Consider the following 16,706-nt stretch of genomic DNA (forward strand, 5'->3'; position numbering starts at 1 on the left):
TCCTCCAGGATCCTGTGAGCTATGGTGACCTCTGCTGCACTGTCCAGCATTGTCTGGTCCCATTCCCTGTTCTTGAGTTGTGTCCTCAAGATCCTCTGCATGTCTGATTTTAAGACTTGCTACCTTGTTTTTGGTGAATTGAGTTTTCTTATTTTTTGGAACGTGTTGATCGTCTTTGGACTTCACGTGTTCTTCTTTGAGTTCTGATCTTCCTCTTCTTTCGGATTTCTGAGAGGAAGTCTGAAAGGTACGAGAGGAGGCTGCATCAGTATCTTGATATCTATCAGGTTTTCTTAAATTATCCCTATTTCTAAGGTTATACCTCTTTTCAGAGGGCTCCTTTTGAGGAGATCTACCTCTGGACTGAGAACGCGTCTGTTTAGAAAGTGACTGTCTACTATTTTCCCACTTCTTTTAAGGTGTAGTGAGATTGTTTTTTATAAAAACCTTTTCAGGATTTTCTGTCAGTTCATGTTTTACTGGTTTCCAACCCAAACAATCTCTTCCTAGTTCTTCATAGGATTTTTAAATAATTCTAGCAAGTTCATACGGTTGCGCAGTAATATCAAGTTCTTTTAATTGTTGGCGGGTTGCCACGGATGCTGCTTCACCTTTAATGTTAGCTAATATTATAGCCGAAACCTGTTTGTAATCTTTTAGCAATTTCATACCAAGATTCAAGGCAGGTTCTGTTCCGTATTCATTTGAATCTGTTTCAGGACATCAGATTTTACCGCCATAGATGGAACACCATGTGTTTTTGTGTAGATTGAAGCAAAGACTGAACCCCAAGTATCACAGTCCTCCACGTGTGGTGCAATCCCCATTAGTAAACAGATTGTTAAAATCCTGTGTTTCTCATGAGGTATACTATCTGGAAATACTGCCTCTATTTGAGTAATTGTTTTAGCTAACCAAAATGCAATGTGTTCCCTTTTTGCGGGCAACTTACCAATGACTGATTGTATAGTCTGTGGTGTAATTTTGTTTGTATTACCTTGATGAGGGGTGTGCTGTGGAATTCTTATAGCAGGTTGGACTGTTAAAGTTTGCATGACATTTTGTACCAATTGTCTATGGATTTTGATGAACTCTTTTAGCTGAGCTAACAGTTCTGGACCTGTCATTTGTTCTATGGCAGGATGTGGTGTATAGCTAGCTAGTACCGGCCATGTCGCTCCTGGTCTACCTAGTGGACTGAGCCTGGTAATGTGATTTTGATGTTATAGGGTGCCTTTAAACCAGAGCTGATGCTCTTGGTAAGTTAGTGGAATTTCAATGTCCTCAAAGCAGCGTATTCCGCTGGAGGTTCCTCCATCTTGTAGAAGTGGAAAACATGTGTTGTTGGATTTGCTTGTGGAAAGATAATCCATGAATAGAATACCTCTGTCTGCCGATATTCATGTGCCTCTATGACAAATATGACTCTACCACCTCTTGCTGATAGGCCATTTTCTATAAGCTTTATAGCTATGGCTTTCCTTACTTTTTCCGGGAGGATTATAGCATCCACGTCATTTTCATTAAACCCTGTGGTGTCAAAACCCAGTCGAGTATTTCCAGCTCCACCGGTTTCGGTGTTGTCGTTATTCGACATTGTTTAATGAAAGTTTGCAGAGCAAGTTTCAAGGAGAATAAAGATAAGGTGCACAATATTTTGGAACACTGCATCCTTCAACGTTGAACAAAACCAAAACTAATACATAGGATTTTTCGTCCTACTCAGTTTATGGTGGATATTTTATCCTTTAACCCACTCCAGACGTCTATTGGAGTTTTTATGGGATAAAGGGGTCTCTGTGAAAAGCATGACTGAGTTACTCTAGTATCAGGGGTTATATTAGCGCCATGTAGTGTGGTTCCTATATTCCCCATAGGCTTTGCGCATTGGAATAATATATCCTATGGCTGTGACATAGGACTTATGTCTACTAGGTCCCTATCAAATATATTAGACTTAATTGTGAGTGCCAGCTAGCTCAGAGGTCACTAGAAACTTTCTCGAATCCACAAGAAGGGTTTGTCTCTGACAACCACATAAACATGACAACTTTGTTTCCCCAAGATAAAACTGATCATCAGAGTCGTGGAAACAATAGATAGATATTTCACTCAGTCAATCGTGCATGCTTCGTTTCACCAGAGGTGCAGAGAAAATAGAAAGACGGGTGTTTTCAATGAAAAGATTTATTGAACAGTCTTCTTTCTCAAGCATAAGAAATGAACTGCTACAATCGTAAAACTGGTTACAAAATAAAATGCATACAGTAGAAAGAGTAGAATAAAATAATACTGTGAGAACATTGTATGGTTCCTAAAACTTAGATTAGTACATACATAAATAACAGAGGCTAAACATACTCAACTGGTGCTTCTAAAATACGCCTACCCCGGTGTACCTAACCTAATGTTACTATGAGGGAAGAAGTAAGTGAGGTGTAGAATAAATAGATTATTCTTTTGCCAAGAATCTGTCCAAGATTTCTCTTAGGGTCTAATCAGCTCCGTACCTTAATTTGGAATGAAAAAGGTCAGGCTCAGGACTCGATTTCCCAACAACCCGCAAGGGTAGTTCTGAAACACTGGAGCTGGATTTCTCGACAGGAGAAAAGACAGCGTCTCTCTCAGTGCGTCTGCTGGAGGGTCGGCTTTCTTCGGCACTTGCAGTATCAGGGCGCGTCGGGCAAGTAGATAGTCGAACTGCTTCAAACCACTGTGTGTTTGGGCATATTTATACCTTGAAGTTGCCAAGTTTGACGTAAAGGTGGACATAATAACGTCATTAAAGACTCTCAGTTCTTTGAAAACGCCATGAGTTCTTGGACAAGTCAGTATTCAAGCAAGAGGAAGTCCCTAGTCGCTGTAGCTGATTTTTCCAAGAAATTGTTGTAGATTTTTGGAACTAGTGGAAGTAGCCCTGCCGTATTTGGACTGCATGAGCTACGTCTAAATATGGTTATGATTCTTATGCCTATATAAGGACATCATGATTTATACCTTTATAAGGGCATGAATCGGGAAATTTACAATAGTGTCCTAAAATGGTTCACAACACCATGAGGGTCACACTTAGAGGGCTCCTAAACCAGGGTGCCAATATGAACCAGGGTGACCCACAACATGGGAACTAGGAGGATCAGTGCGAGAGAGATAAGGAAGATCAGACCCAGGAGGACCATTACTAGGAGGGTCATTATAGAGGGGACCAGAGTGAGATTGATAAGAACAAGTTGCAACAGGAAAACGAGGAGGACTTGTGGGACTAGAATGGGGACAGGAGGACCAGGGAACTGAAAGGATTAGGGAAAGCAAGGCCAGTGGAACCAGAACAAAAATACCAAATACTTGAGCACAAGACAAGTGAGTACTAGGACTAAATGAACCAGGAGCAGTCAGGTTAGGAACAGGCAAACCAGGGGACTAGGTAAACCAAGGCAGCAGGACCAGCAGGGCTGATGGACGAGAATTTAGGTGAAACAGATGAAATGGCTAAGGATCTGGAGCCTGTAAAACAGGAGACCCAGAATAAACAGGAGTAGGTGCAGTAGGACATGGGAATGATGACTAGACAGGACACGAAATACAAGGTCAGTAAGTTCTAAGGTTAGCATGCAGAAACATAAAAGCAAGGAAAAGGTGAACTAGGGCCTGAAGGACTAGGACCAGATTGAAGAGTACTACAAAGATCAGTCTCTGGAGGGCAATGGACAGTAGTACTGGGAAATCAAAATAAGCAGGACAAGGAAAAGAAAGACAAAGGGGACCAGTGCCAAGGGCACCCAGAAAACTAGAGCAAGGATGACTAAGTCAACTAAAATGATCATGACCAGGTGGACCGGAAACAGGTCTAAGAAAGCCATGAAGATTATGACCTCAGGGAAAATGGTTCGGGTTACAAAATGAGGCAGAGCAAGGGGACTGACCAGTCGATCAATCAATCAATCGGCACTTAATATATCGCACAGCTGCCTCAAACAGAAGTGTCTCGGCACTCTTGTGGACAATGTAGGCCAGCCAGAGTAACATAGAAGCTAAATAATGTCAAATAACCAGGTTTTGAGTTGCTTTTTAAAGGTTGTCAGAGACTCTGCCCTGCGCAGATCGGGTGAAAGGCTGTTCGATGATTTTGCAGTGAGAACTGTAAATGAGCTGCCTCCCCGGAGAGACTTCAAGAATTTTTAGATCAATTGGAGTTGGCTGTTGTTGGATCTGAGTACTCTCTCCTGGGTGTATGGGAACAGTCTATTCAACAAGTAACGTGGAGCCTCACCATTGAAAATTCTGTAAGCCAGTTTCGGAGTTTTAAATTTAACATGCTGTTCGACTGGGAGCCAGTGCAGACGTCTCATATATGGAAAATATCATAGGGACTCTGGACTCTCCTAAATAGTCTAGCCTCTGAATTCTGTATTAACTGAAATCTGTGTATCACATAGGTAGGGAGTCCAAGTTAGAGGCTGTTTGAGTAGTCCAGGCGAAAGGTGACAAGTGCTTGAACCACAGTTTTTCTTGTCTCCTCAGGAACTAGATGAAGGAACTTTTTAAAGATTTTCATCTTCATGAAGCTGACCCGCGAGATTTGTTTAATATGTTTAATTTGAGCAGCAAAGGAGAAGAGGAGTCATTTAATTTGTTTAATTTAAGTGGCAACAAAGAGAGAGGAGTAAAATATGATGCTTATATTTCTAGCCGAAGAGGTTGGATAAGGAGGAGCATTGAGTTCAGAAGGCCACTTTGATTAAAAACCAAGACTTCTATTTTATCTGTTATTCAGGGCAATTTCCTACCATCCCACCTGCAACTCTTTTGAGACACTCTTTGAAATTGTAAAAATCTGCCTCTGTGTTGTCGTGGAAGGAGAAAAGCAATTGGATCAGAGTACCGCACTACCTAAACACCCCAGGATGCGATGAGATCCACCAAGGGTGAAAGGTATTGATTAAACTGGAGCAGACACAGGGCAGAGCCCTGTGGCACACCACATACTAATGGTTTAGGTGATGAAAAATGTGGGTGTAAATACACCCACTGGGATCTGCATTCTAGGAAGGATTTGACCCACAAAAGGCCCTTAGCAATCTGGGCATTTAGGGTAAGTCTGTTCAACTGGATGGTTCAACTCTATCACCTCCAGGAGAGCCGTCTCTGCGCTAAAGCCTGCGTGGAAGCCGTACTGCAAATTGTGGAGAATGGAATTGGCCTCCACAATAGTGGACATTTGTTTATTAACAAATTTCTCCAGCATCTTTGCAGGAGCTTGGAGGAGCACTCTATGGGCCTATAATTGCTCAACACACCTGTTTGAGCATTATGCTTTTATAGAAACGGCAGCAGTGATTCCTGTTTCCAACAAGAGGGAAAGACGCCAGATGTTAGCAAGCCATTCCATATTTTATTGAGTGGATTTGCAATTTAATACCTCGTTCAAGGAGCTTTGCTCTGAGATTTGTGCAGATACATAAAGGAATGGTTTGAGATAGGAGGTAGAACACCTGATGGTTTCTGTCTTCACAGCATCTTCTGTGCTAGTGACTAAAGACTCCAAGAAGGAAGAATATATATTATAAATCTTCTCATCAAAGACCAACGGTTTTTCACCAAGTTCAGGTGAATGGACTATAGCAGTCTTTGTCCCTTGAGGGGAAACAAAATAATTCACTATTTTAAACACTTCCCTGGAAGAATTAACCACTGTCTTGATATAAATTGTAAAATATTCTTTCATGCACTTGCATGTTTTCTTGTGGAAGCTCCTAAGTGCCGCTTTGTAGAGAGTCTTAGGATTGAAATTGTATGATTTCTTCCAGTTGTATTCTAATTATTTTCTCTGCACTTAAGTCCTTGGTAAACCTGGGTGTTGAGTGCATCAGACTTTTTGCCATATACATTATGAAGGGAGAAAGGTGTTAGAGATCCAGCTATCAAACAACAACTTGTCTGATTCAACAGCTCCTGCAGAGATGGCCAGGAGGACCAGAACCAAAATGACATGGTTCAGGAGCACCTGAACAAGGAGAACCTGGATTAACAGGGCCATGATCAATGACTGCACTTCCAATAGAACTAAAAGGAAAAGTAAAAGATCCAAGTGGACAAGGACAATGCAAACCAAGAAGACAAAGACTAAGAAGGCCAGGACATAAGAGGCCAGATTGACAAGGACCTGCTGTCCCAGGGCTAGGAGGTTCAGGATAAGAAGAACCAGGACAAGATAAGCCAGGGCAAGAGAGGTCAAATGGACAAGGAACTGCGGTGCTAGGAGGTTAACTCTGCCTGTATGAAGGTTTGCTAAGTCACAGAATTTAAAAATTGTTTTAATATCTCCCACTTGCGAATCTTATCCGATAGGATACAAGTTCAGCTAGAGCTATTCCTTCTATTGAGGTCTCACTAGGATATTCATTTTTATTCCTTTGTACACTACGTCCAACTAAACATTTATGATTGTATTCAGAATCTTTTGTGTACACATCACCTATAGCCAATTTTTCAAGAAGTGCTGAATCTTGAACAAACTAGGCACACTAACAAACATTAGCATCCACATTATCTATTTTCGCTTTATGCATTACAGATATAGCTGATTCGTTGAAAAAGAAACATGCTGTGCTTCCAGGATTTTTCTTTGGAACTGGAATTGCTGAATGTTTTTTAAGTGGGTTACCATATAAATCGGAATTACTATGTTTTCTTTTCTGAGTCCGAAGCAGCTTTAGATTTGTTAAAACACGATTCATGCCACACTGCATTGTTAGTCCTTAATGTTTGCTCAAGGCCAGAACTGTCATTAAGCGTTCTAGTTCAATATTCATAGGTACACTTTCCAATTCTTAAATTTCTTCAGGTTATGGTCAAAAAACACCATATCCAGACTCATAATTCTTGCTTGTAGCATTTTGCTGGGCTAATACGTCTTTCTGAAGTGCTTCCCTGACAAAGAACACAGATGGGACCCGTATGTTGCAACAACATTATCAAGCTGGACAGCTTGACCTCTCGTTGTCTGTGTTGTAATAAGGTATTGTTTTGACATGCTACTCATTTTCATGCATTACAGAACACGTGTTGAAGCTGAAAACAAAAGAACGGTACATATTAATATATAATACATATTAATAAATGTTCATACATTTCAATAAGTATGAATAGTTACACTCAATTTATAAAAGATTTGAATGTTAACATTTTCTACATGATTTTGGCATCCCTTTTAGATGTATATCATAACATCACAATTCGGATCCAACATGGGCATGCACATACCATGCCCTGACGTGCACATAAGAACTTTTCTGACAAATTTGAGGCTAATCAGAACAGTTAAAATTATTTTTTGATGTTTGTTGGCCATCTTGGATTTCGATTAGACTATATGACATCAAAGGCAATATCCACTATGGTCTTGCTTTTATATGATTATTATTATAAAGACAAATGTCCGTACCAATGTTATGCTTTCTATCATAAGTTCAACGATGTTTCAGTCTAACAGCTATACTGTTACTACTACCATACTAATCAGATGCAACTAATCTTCAGTTGTTATCCGGCAACTGGTTTACTAGATCAAAATGTCTGCTATTTAATGGGTGACAACATAAATTGAACTAAATGAATGAAACAGGATTTATGTAGCGTGCAGCTACTCCTAGGAGTGTCCAGGTGCTCAGCTCAGGTAACTTCGCAGGAATTGACAGGGCCTTTATTCTTGAACGAACAGCCATGTTTTCAGTCTTTTTTGTAACATAGAGGTGGAGTCCACCAGGCAGAGCTCAAGAGGAAGTTTATTCCATGCTGAAAGTCCAAGATAGAAAAATGCCCCACTGCCCCCCTGCTCTGGCGTGGCGAAACTTGGGAATCCTAGCCTGTAGGTTGCTGGCAGATTGCAGGTTCCTGGTGGGAAAGTAGAAGCTTGTTTTGCCCTCAGGTTGCCTGCACCTGTGTGGTAAAGTGCTTTGTGGACTAGGACTAGCGCTTTGTAAGGTTTCTTCACCAAATGGTGCTTAATGTCTGCTATATTGTTGGTGTCCTGCTTCATTGCTATTTGCACGGCTGCCAGACAAATATTACTTTCATCTCTGCCATTTACTCAGCGGCTGGAAAATAGTGCATTTTATTTGCTATTTGCACAGCCATTGGCCACATTGTGTATAACATCTGCTAGTTAGTGAACAACCAGGTAAACAGTGACCTATATTTTCTATTTGCACAGCTGTTGGCAAATAGTGCAAAATCCCTGCTATTTATTCAGAGGCCAGAATAGTTGTGAAGTTTTTAAGCTGTTTGCATGGTCGCTGGTGAGATAGTCCGTGATCTCTAATTTAGTCTGCAGCCAGATAAATAGTAAAGTCTCATTTGTTTTTGTACTGTTGCTAGCCTTATAGTACATGATCACTGCTTTCTAGACAGCAGTCGAAATAGTGCATGTTTCCACACTCTAGTAGGCGGCCAGTTGAATAGTAAAGCTCTTGTGCTATATGCATGGCTACTAGCCAAATAGTACATAACCTCTGCTATCTAGATCTTTCCAGGTAAAATGTGAATTTTATTTTCCTTTTGCATTGCAAAATAGTATCCAATCTCTGCTATCTACTTGGCGGCCTGGTAAATAATAAAACGTGCTACCTATTTACTCGGCCAAAGCTAAAATAGTGCTTATTCTCTGCTATTTTTCCAGCAGCCTTATAAATAGTGGCAGAAATTTCCTATTTATGGGTATTATAGTAAATAACCGCTACCAGATTTAAAAGCAGGCTATCTGGCTTGCTGCAGGAAATACAGGCTTTCAATCACACCTTTTCTTTTTCGTTGTGAGTGAGGAAAATATTAACTCGAATCTTGCCCCTCACTACCGATTTTTTACACCTGCTCAAAATGTTTGTGAATCATCACAGTTGATTTTCCAGATGGTCACTATGGCAATTTTAGAGTAAATACATTTTTCTCACCCACACTTGTAGCTGAGGCTTGGTCAGTGGGACTCCACTAAAAAGTTGGTCAAATCCAGATATCCAAAATAATGAGCAAGAGAGAAAGCAACATGATGAATGTATGCATAGGAATGTATAAGAGTTACACATTTTCCTTGTCTAGAGTCTCTGAATAAGTGAAGCAATAAGGGTAAAGTTTAGGTTTCCTTTCCTCTGTTGTGTTTCAAATGGTACAAACTGCAAATATCAATGAAAAATACTAGACCAGTTGTTTAAAGTACAGAGGAAACCTAATTGTCTGCTTTTTGTAGGTATATTTCAACAGAAACAGTCACCAGAGACCAACTCAAGAGCTTGCATCAACTCAGGAACTTTCAGAGTCAAGATAACGCAAGTAATGTCTTCAATGATACAAAATGGGTCAAATAATTCTCTGAACTAATGCTCCGTTTTTCACAGGTTTGCTATTTCCTTGGAGGTCTACAAGGGGTGCTAAGGTCAATGGTGGCCTCAAATGTCTAACGTGTACTTTAGAGCGTAGAGGTATAGGCTGTAAGAATGAAAGGAAAGAGCAGACGTGAACCCATCAGCCCACCCATTGACGGAACTTCATCATCTGGGTTGAAAGAACACCAGCCTGGTGTCTACTAGGTGTCTCACTAGAGAAGGAGATGTGAGTACAACAGCTAGTATGTAGTTCGCCAGTGATGTAAAGTTGGGTAATAGTATCTCAAGGGCTGTGGAGAGAAAAAGAGTTGCAATGTAGAAAGCAAGTGTGCTATAAAGAGAGTGGTGAAATAAAATTGACTAGCATGGTGCCTGAAAAACCTTTATTGAGACGGTCACCATGGTGCCAAAATTAAAAGCAGAGTGTAAAATGGATGTAAACATATATTACCATTATGGAGTAGATCAATCAGTCAACATGTTTCAGCCTGGGAAGTCGTGTGACTCAGTAGGGCTTCGAGGTACCGACGGACAGAGCGGGGCCTCATTGTCCTGAGCGAGCGCCAGGCGAGGTGAGGCCATCTCCTAGCCAATGTGCGGAAGCAGAATAAATTTAATCACCATGACTTCATCTCCTACCAATTCACCTACAAAAGACTGGTAGGTTAATGTTTTTGGCATGGTATATATTTTTATTCTCACAATCACTGTTGCAGTAGTGTTCCATTAGGTCCTGAAGAAAGCCTTCCCAGGCTGAAACATGTCGACCGATTGATCTACTCCATAATGGTAATATATGTTTACATCCATTTTACACTCTGCTTTTAATTTTGGCACCATGGTGACCGTCTCAATAAAGGTTTTTCAGGCACCATGTTAGTCAATTTTATTTCACCACTACATACTAGCTGTTGTACTCACATCTCCTGACCTTAGCACCCCTTGTGTGTTTTTCATTAGTCCTTAGGGGTAGGGTGCTGTTAGGTCTCTAATCTTGCACCCCTTCCAGACCCTCTCCACATTTTGTATTTTCCTTCCTTGGAGGTGTATACTTCTCAGATAGTGGTGAACAGTACAATGCAAAATCTGGGTATAACAATCATCACTGTCAATGTGGCCTGCAGCTTGAGCCCACTGTAATATTTCAAGACTTAAAGAAGTCAACACATTTATTTTTTACTCTATGACACACTGAGTAGGACTTGAGCTCCCAAAAAGCCATGGTGCATTAAATATGCTTCTGTAGGTTGCAATGTTTCAGCCACTGATGGAGGGAGGTGTTACCAAAACAAGATGGTTGTCGGCATTGTCTGAGTCAAGATGTTAAAACATGAAAATGTGCAAGCAGAGTTTGTTTTATGTCATATATGTATAAATCTAAAACACATCCAAAATGAAACACTTTTAGGTCCCAAACCGATGGCACCGCCGTGTACTGCATTCAGCAGTCAATTTTTTCTTAACCTTTTTTCCGTTTCTTTAATTCTTACTCTTTTTATTGTCCTTTAGTTATCCTTCTTTTTGTGCACATATACACTGAGGTTCGGAAGGTCCAGCTTAAGCACAAGAAACCTGGAAAATGTCTTTTTTCCTTGCGTGTGGATTGGGGCAGTGTATATGTGTGCACAAAAAGAAGGATAACTAAAGGACAATAAAAAGAGTAAAAATTAAAGAAACGGAAAAAAGGTTAAGAAAAAATAGACTGCTGAATGCAATGCACGGCTGTGCCATCGGTTTGGGACCTAAAAGTGTTCCATTTTGGATGTGTTTTAGTTTAATACGTGACGTTTGGGCTGAGCACGTTTCCGGTGAGCACGCTAAAGTTGAGTTGTATAGAACATAATGGGATGTAAATCAGCGAAAATATGTGGTGTGCAACCCCTCCATAAATCATATATGTATAAAAGGCAGCACTGTACAGGGACAGAGACAAGCAGAACATTAATGAGTGCTTGGACAATTAGCTAGTTAGTGTTTGTGAACGGATACTGGCTATGGCAAAAAGTCACATTTTAGACCCTCCTTAAGAGAGGGCCATAATTAACAGTACAATAGTGCCTAACTACCTTTATTGACTGCCTCAGGAATTACAAGCGTCTCAGAAACAAAGAGGCTTGGGCGTTTTTCCACTGGCTATTTCCGCTACTTAAAGGAGGCAAAATGCCCGGTTGGTAAAGGTCCACTCATGCTGAAAACCTGTGGTAATTGTTGTGGAAACACCTTTTCGTTCATGTTATTACCATTTGTTTGAAGCATACTTGTAATGGGCTGGTATTCCTGCAGTTATCATAAACTATCATCTCATGTATGTTTCCCAACATAGCGTGCGCCACTTTTTTTTCCAGCATTAGCAGCTGAAAGTTAGCACTTGACAATCACAAGTGTACTGCCTTGTGGCTATTCTCGGACACATTTTAATTAAAAAAGGCAAGCATTTGTAATTTTGTAACACGTTGGTAGATGTCTATTCTAACTTTCAGCTGCTAAAATTGAAACTGAGTGACATAAATTATGTTGAAAAAATATAATGACCAGTTCTGGGGATATGTATTGTGTGCCATTTTTCTCCCAAACAAGCACTGACAAAGACAAGAGGTCTGGCATTGTCTGCCAGGTTATTGACTTTGGCAATTCTTGTTTATTCTGGCATGGTTTCTGCCAGGTCTTCATACGCCTAAACAACATTGATTAAAGGAAAAAAACATATTTTTTGGTCAAAAAGGCACACATTTCCTGACTAGGTTCAGATTCAACAGTTTTCATTGTTTAGTATCTTTCCTAACCACTAACGATTGGTCTAGGCAGCTTTGCCCATGCCCATGTGATAATCTCTCCATACAGACTACAATGCATGTGACTCTGTTTTGTAAATTTTATGTTAAGGAACGCGCTAAATGGATTATCCCTTTTTTAAAACAAGGTGCATGGAGGCTATGTCGCCTAGCCTTTTTATTCTTACAATTATTGGAAAATGTTTACGCTATTGGAATTATGGCTGGATTTTTGAAATGTGCAATAAGAAAAAGGAAAAGTCTAACTTTTTCAAAAAAAAAAATTATTTAATGTATTTTGAGGGCTGCTGATGGATGTATTTTATTTTATAAATGAAATGAATTGTATTGTTTATGGTATTTGCTGCTTTTGTGCTTTTATATAGCATTTAAAATGGAATAAAGCATTTTCAGAATCAGAACCATAGTAGTCACCGGCACTAAAAGAAACTACTTTGTGTATGTATGTTCTCTTTGCTAAAAGTAAGCATGTTGTACACAGTCACAGGGAAGTCACAGTGAAGTCAGACAACTGCTCACAGCACCCCCAAGCTAAAGCAAACACTCCGGTTCCAGCAGGCAGGAGTTGGCAAAGTGCTCCCGACCACTGAAAGCAAAGGTTTAATCTCTTTCCCTGCCTGCAGACATGCGGGCAGGAAAGAGATGAAACAATAGCTCTCTCACACAGAACATGCCGCTCCCTGCATGAAAATGAAATGCCGGCTCCCTTAGGAGGCGGGGAGCCAACTGGGACCACGGAGGCCTCAAGGCTATCTCACAGTCCTGGCAAAAAGAAAATCAGAAAGAGGCAAATAAAAGGTCAGACACAAGCCGAAAGAGACAGAATAAATGATGGAAATGAGCAGAAAGAGGCAAAATAAAGTTTATAAATGAGTAGAAAGAGGAAAAGTAAAGGTCAGAAATGAGCAGAAAGAGGCAAAATAGCAGTCAGCAATGAGCAGAAAAGAAGCAGAATAAAGGTGAAAAACGTACAAAAAGAGGCAAAATAAAGGTCTGCAATGAGCAGAAAGAGGCAGAACAAAAGTCAGAAACAAGCAGCAAGTGGCAAAATAAGGGTGAGGACCGAGAAGCAACTGGCAAAATAAAGGTGAGAAACGAACAGAAAGAGCCCAAATGAAGGTGAAAAACGAGCAGGAAGAGGCTAAATAGAGGTCAGAAACCAGCAGCAGAAGGCCAAATAAAGGTGACAAACAAGAACCTAAATAAACGTCAGAATAGAGCAGAAAGATACAAAATAAAGGAGAGAAACGAGCGGAAAAAGCAGAATAAAGATGAGAAACAAGCAGAAAGAGGCCAGATAAAGGTAAGAAATGAACAGAAAGAGGCAGATTGAAGGTTAGGAATGAGCAGAGAGGCAGAATAAAGGTTAGCAATGAGCAAAAAGAGGCAAAATAAAGGTGAGAATAAAAGCAGAATAAAGATGATAAACAAGCAGAAAGAGGCAGAATAAAGGTCAGTAATGAGCAGAAAGAGGCCAGATAAAGGTAAGAAATGAACAGAAAGAGGCAGATTGAAGGTTAGGAATGAGCAGAGAGAGGCAGAATAAAGGTTAGCAATGAGCAAAAAGAGGCAAAATAAAGGTGAGAATAAAATCAGAATAAAGATGAGAAACAAGCAGAAAGAGGCAGAATAAAGGTCAGTAATGAGCAGAAAGAGGCCAGATAAAGGTAAGAAATGAACAGAAAGAGGCAGATTGAAGGTTAGGAATGAGTAGAGAGAGGCAGAATAAAGGTTCGCAATGAGCAAAAAGAGGCAAAATAAAGGTGAGAAACGAGCAGCAAGAGGCAGAATAGAAATCAGAAGCGAGAAGGAAGAGGCAGAATAGAGATCAGAAACAATCAGCAATAGGCAAATTAAGGGCAAGTGGCAAGAGGTAAGAAATGAGCTGAAAGAGGCAGAATGGATGTTTTAAACGAGCAGCAATGGGCAAAATAAATGTGAGACATGAGCAGAAATAGGCAAAATAAAGGTCAGCAATGAACAGAAAGAGGCAAAATAAAGGTGAGAAACAAGCAGAGAGAGGCAAAATAAAGGTCAGTGTTAGACCTGACATCATTGGCTTGAGTCTCTCCTCCATTTTTTCTGTTTGTCTCCACTGTTTTACGATGTTTTGCTGGTATACGCTTTGGGCGCTGTGCCACTGCTGATCAGTGCCACAGCGCAAGTGCTCCCTATGTTAAATTGATGTATCTATTGTATCCATGTTTGGCCTATTTGGTTTACTGTCAGTCCCTAGTCTAGTGCACCAGGAGTGCCGGGGCTTGTAAATACAAATGCCGCTCGTGGGCTTGCAGCACGTGTAGTGCCACCCACAGGAGCGGCCGCGTAAAAGAATGTCTACGGGTCGGTCATTGCGAGACCCACGTGCAGCCTAGTGCTGTCACCCAGGCTGCGCAAGTATACCTACTTGCCAGCCCCTCAAACCTTCCCTTGACTTCATGTTAGTCACCCCTATAGTAGGCCCGCGGGCAGGGTGCATTGTAAGTATAAGGTAGGACACCCTTGACCAAGTTGGCATGTCCTAGTAGTGAATTACCGCCATCTTCGTTCTTCACTATTGCGAGGTAGCCTGCTCTCCATTAGTTAGAATGGGCCGCCGGGATTATTAATGCTATAATCCTAGCTGGCTCAGGGAGCATGGTGCAATGTCGAGTTTGGTATCCCTGAACTCGGGGTTTAATTACGCATCCGTTGGTGTGGATGGTTTTTGGACTCTGGGTTTGAAAATAGCACTTTTAGAAAGTGTCTATTTTCTTGTCTAACCATATCTGGTTTCTGCTGGTCTTGCGTGTGTGTGACAGGAGCTGGGTGGCTCCACCGGTCTGGATGAGTCAGTGTGGGATGAGTGGGACATTTGCGTTGAGAGTAGGGGGAGAGTAGTTGCTGATAGCCTGCCCTGCCTGATACAATGCTGGCTCCACCTCCTGCCAAGCGGCTGATGGCTCTGTGCCTGCCATGGACGATCCTAGCCCCACCTCCTGCCAGGAGGCCGATAGCTCTGCTCCTGCCAGTGTCAATGCTGGCTCCACCTCCTGCTGGGCGTCTGAGGACCCAGCCCGGCGCAATGAATAGGCCAGGTGCTTCTGCCTGGCTCCACCCACAACAGACCCAGGATGTTGGGGAATTCCCCTGCATAGACAAAGGGATCAAAGCCGAAAGGGGGTATAAGAGAAGGACCACTGAACCAAGAATTTAGATCACTTCTGACAAGGAACCCTGTAACCAAGGACAAGAGGCCTGCTGATCTAAGGACTTGCCTACCCCTTCTGCCAGAGTGCTGTTTGCTGGGGGGAATCCTGCAGTGCTTCTTTATTTTTGCCAAGGAACCAGGAGAGAGGAACTGTGTGTGTACTCTCACGCTTGCTAAGAAAATCTCCAAGGACTGGAAGAGTGCCAGTCTCCTGCTGAAGTCACAGGGCTAAAGGACTTCATCTGCTTAAAGTGCTATTCGCTGGAACCTGTGAATCCGGCACCTCTGAAAGAACCAGCAATCCCGACGCCGACGGACGTCGCCGAATCCAGCTCGACACCGTGAGTGACGGCTCAAGTGTGCCGCTTCCTCGACGCCGGACGCCGGGCCCGATCGACGCCAGCAGCAAAGCCAGTGAGTAGCGAGTTCGGCTCCAGCTCCAAAGGACCTCGTGTCTGCACCGCTGCCGATCGCATCGACTGCGTGCCCTCTCGACGCCGTGAGCGCTGCTCACTCTTTGCAACAGCATCATCGACGACGACACCTGCTGAGGCCTGATCGACACCGAAGACGCGATGCCGGATTGCTCGACGCCGCTGATCATCGTGTGCTTCATTTTCCAAGGTACTGTGTTGTTGGGAGTCCGTGTGACTCCGGGCTCGACGTAGCGCTCCTCGCGGTCGACGCCGAACCTTTGGATTAACTTTGCCTCGACGGCGTGTAGCTCCCGTGTGAGTTACCTTGTTCCTAAAGAACTGTGTTACCAAAAAGAAGATTTGATTGATTTAGACTTTGTGCTAAAGAAGAAACTACCTTGAACTATTTTTCCCTTCCCAGAGTATTTATTAAGATTGTGTACACTTTTGTCGTTTTTTGGTCTTGTGCTAAGCCTTATATAAAAATCCTTATTTTTATAATACTACTGTGTCGTGTCCATTTGTAGTGTATTCACTTGGTTACTGTATGTGGTCATAAATGCGTAACGCACAGCCTCCGAGATAAGCCTATCTGCTCTGCCAAGCTACCGAGGGGGTGAGCAGGGGTTATCAAAGGGTGTGATCCCCTTGCCCTGACTAGAAAAGGTGTGTCCCTATTTGTCAGACGTGTATACCTCTGCCAACTAGAGACAGCTGGTTTTACCATTGGTGGGTCAGCGGTGAGGATTTGAACTTTGCATTTATGACCCATGTGCAGTGATTAGTGTGCGCTACATAGTGAAAGCAGACCATAGCGCAGTCACAATCTACTTGGAAGGATTCCATTTTTGGTTCTCCGCTTTTCTGAAGCTTGATTTTTTGAACACTGCCAGTTTTGACCATGAGTGACACCGGAGTCACTACCCCTGTT

General features: G+C 41.9%; 1 protein-coding gene across 2 annotated transcripts in view; it reads left to right on the forward strand.

Annotated features, from left to right (window-relative positions):
* LOC147711655 (uncharacterized) overlaps positions 1-16,706 on the forward strand; it is a 1,672,131-nt gene that overhangs the window by 986,308 nt on the left and 669,117 nt on the right. For both annotated transcript variants that reach the window (XM_086922319.1, XM_086922320.1), the window contains one exon: positions 9,242-9,324. In XM_086922319.1, the coding sequence (XP_086778445.1) occupies positions 9,242-9,324 (83 nt within the window). The remainder of the gene's footprint in view (positions 1-9,241; positions 9,325-16,706) is intronic.

Source organism: Lissotriton vulgaris, chromosome 5 (genome assembly GCF_964263255.1).
Source record: "Lissotriton vulgaris chromosome 5, aLisVul1.2, whole genome shotgun sequence".
NCBI lineage: Eukaryota > Metazoa > Chordata > Amphibia > Caudata > Salamandridae > Lissotriton > Lissotriton vulgaris.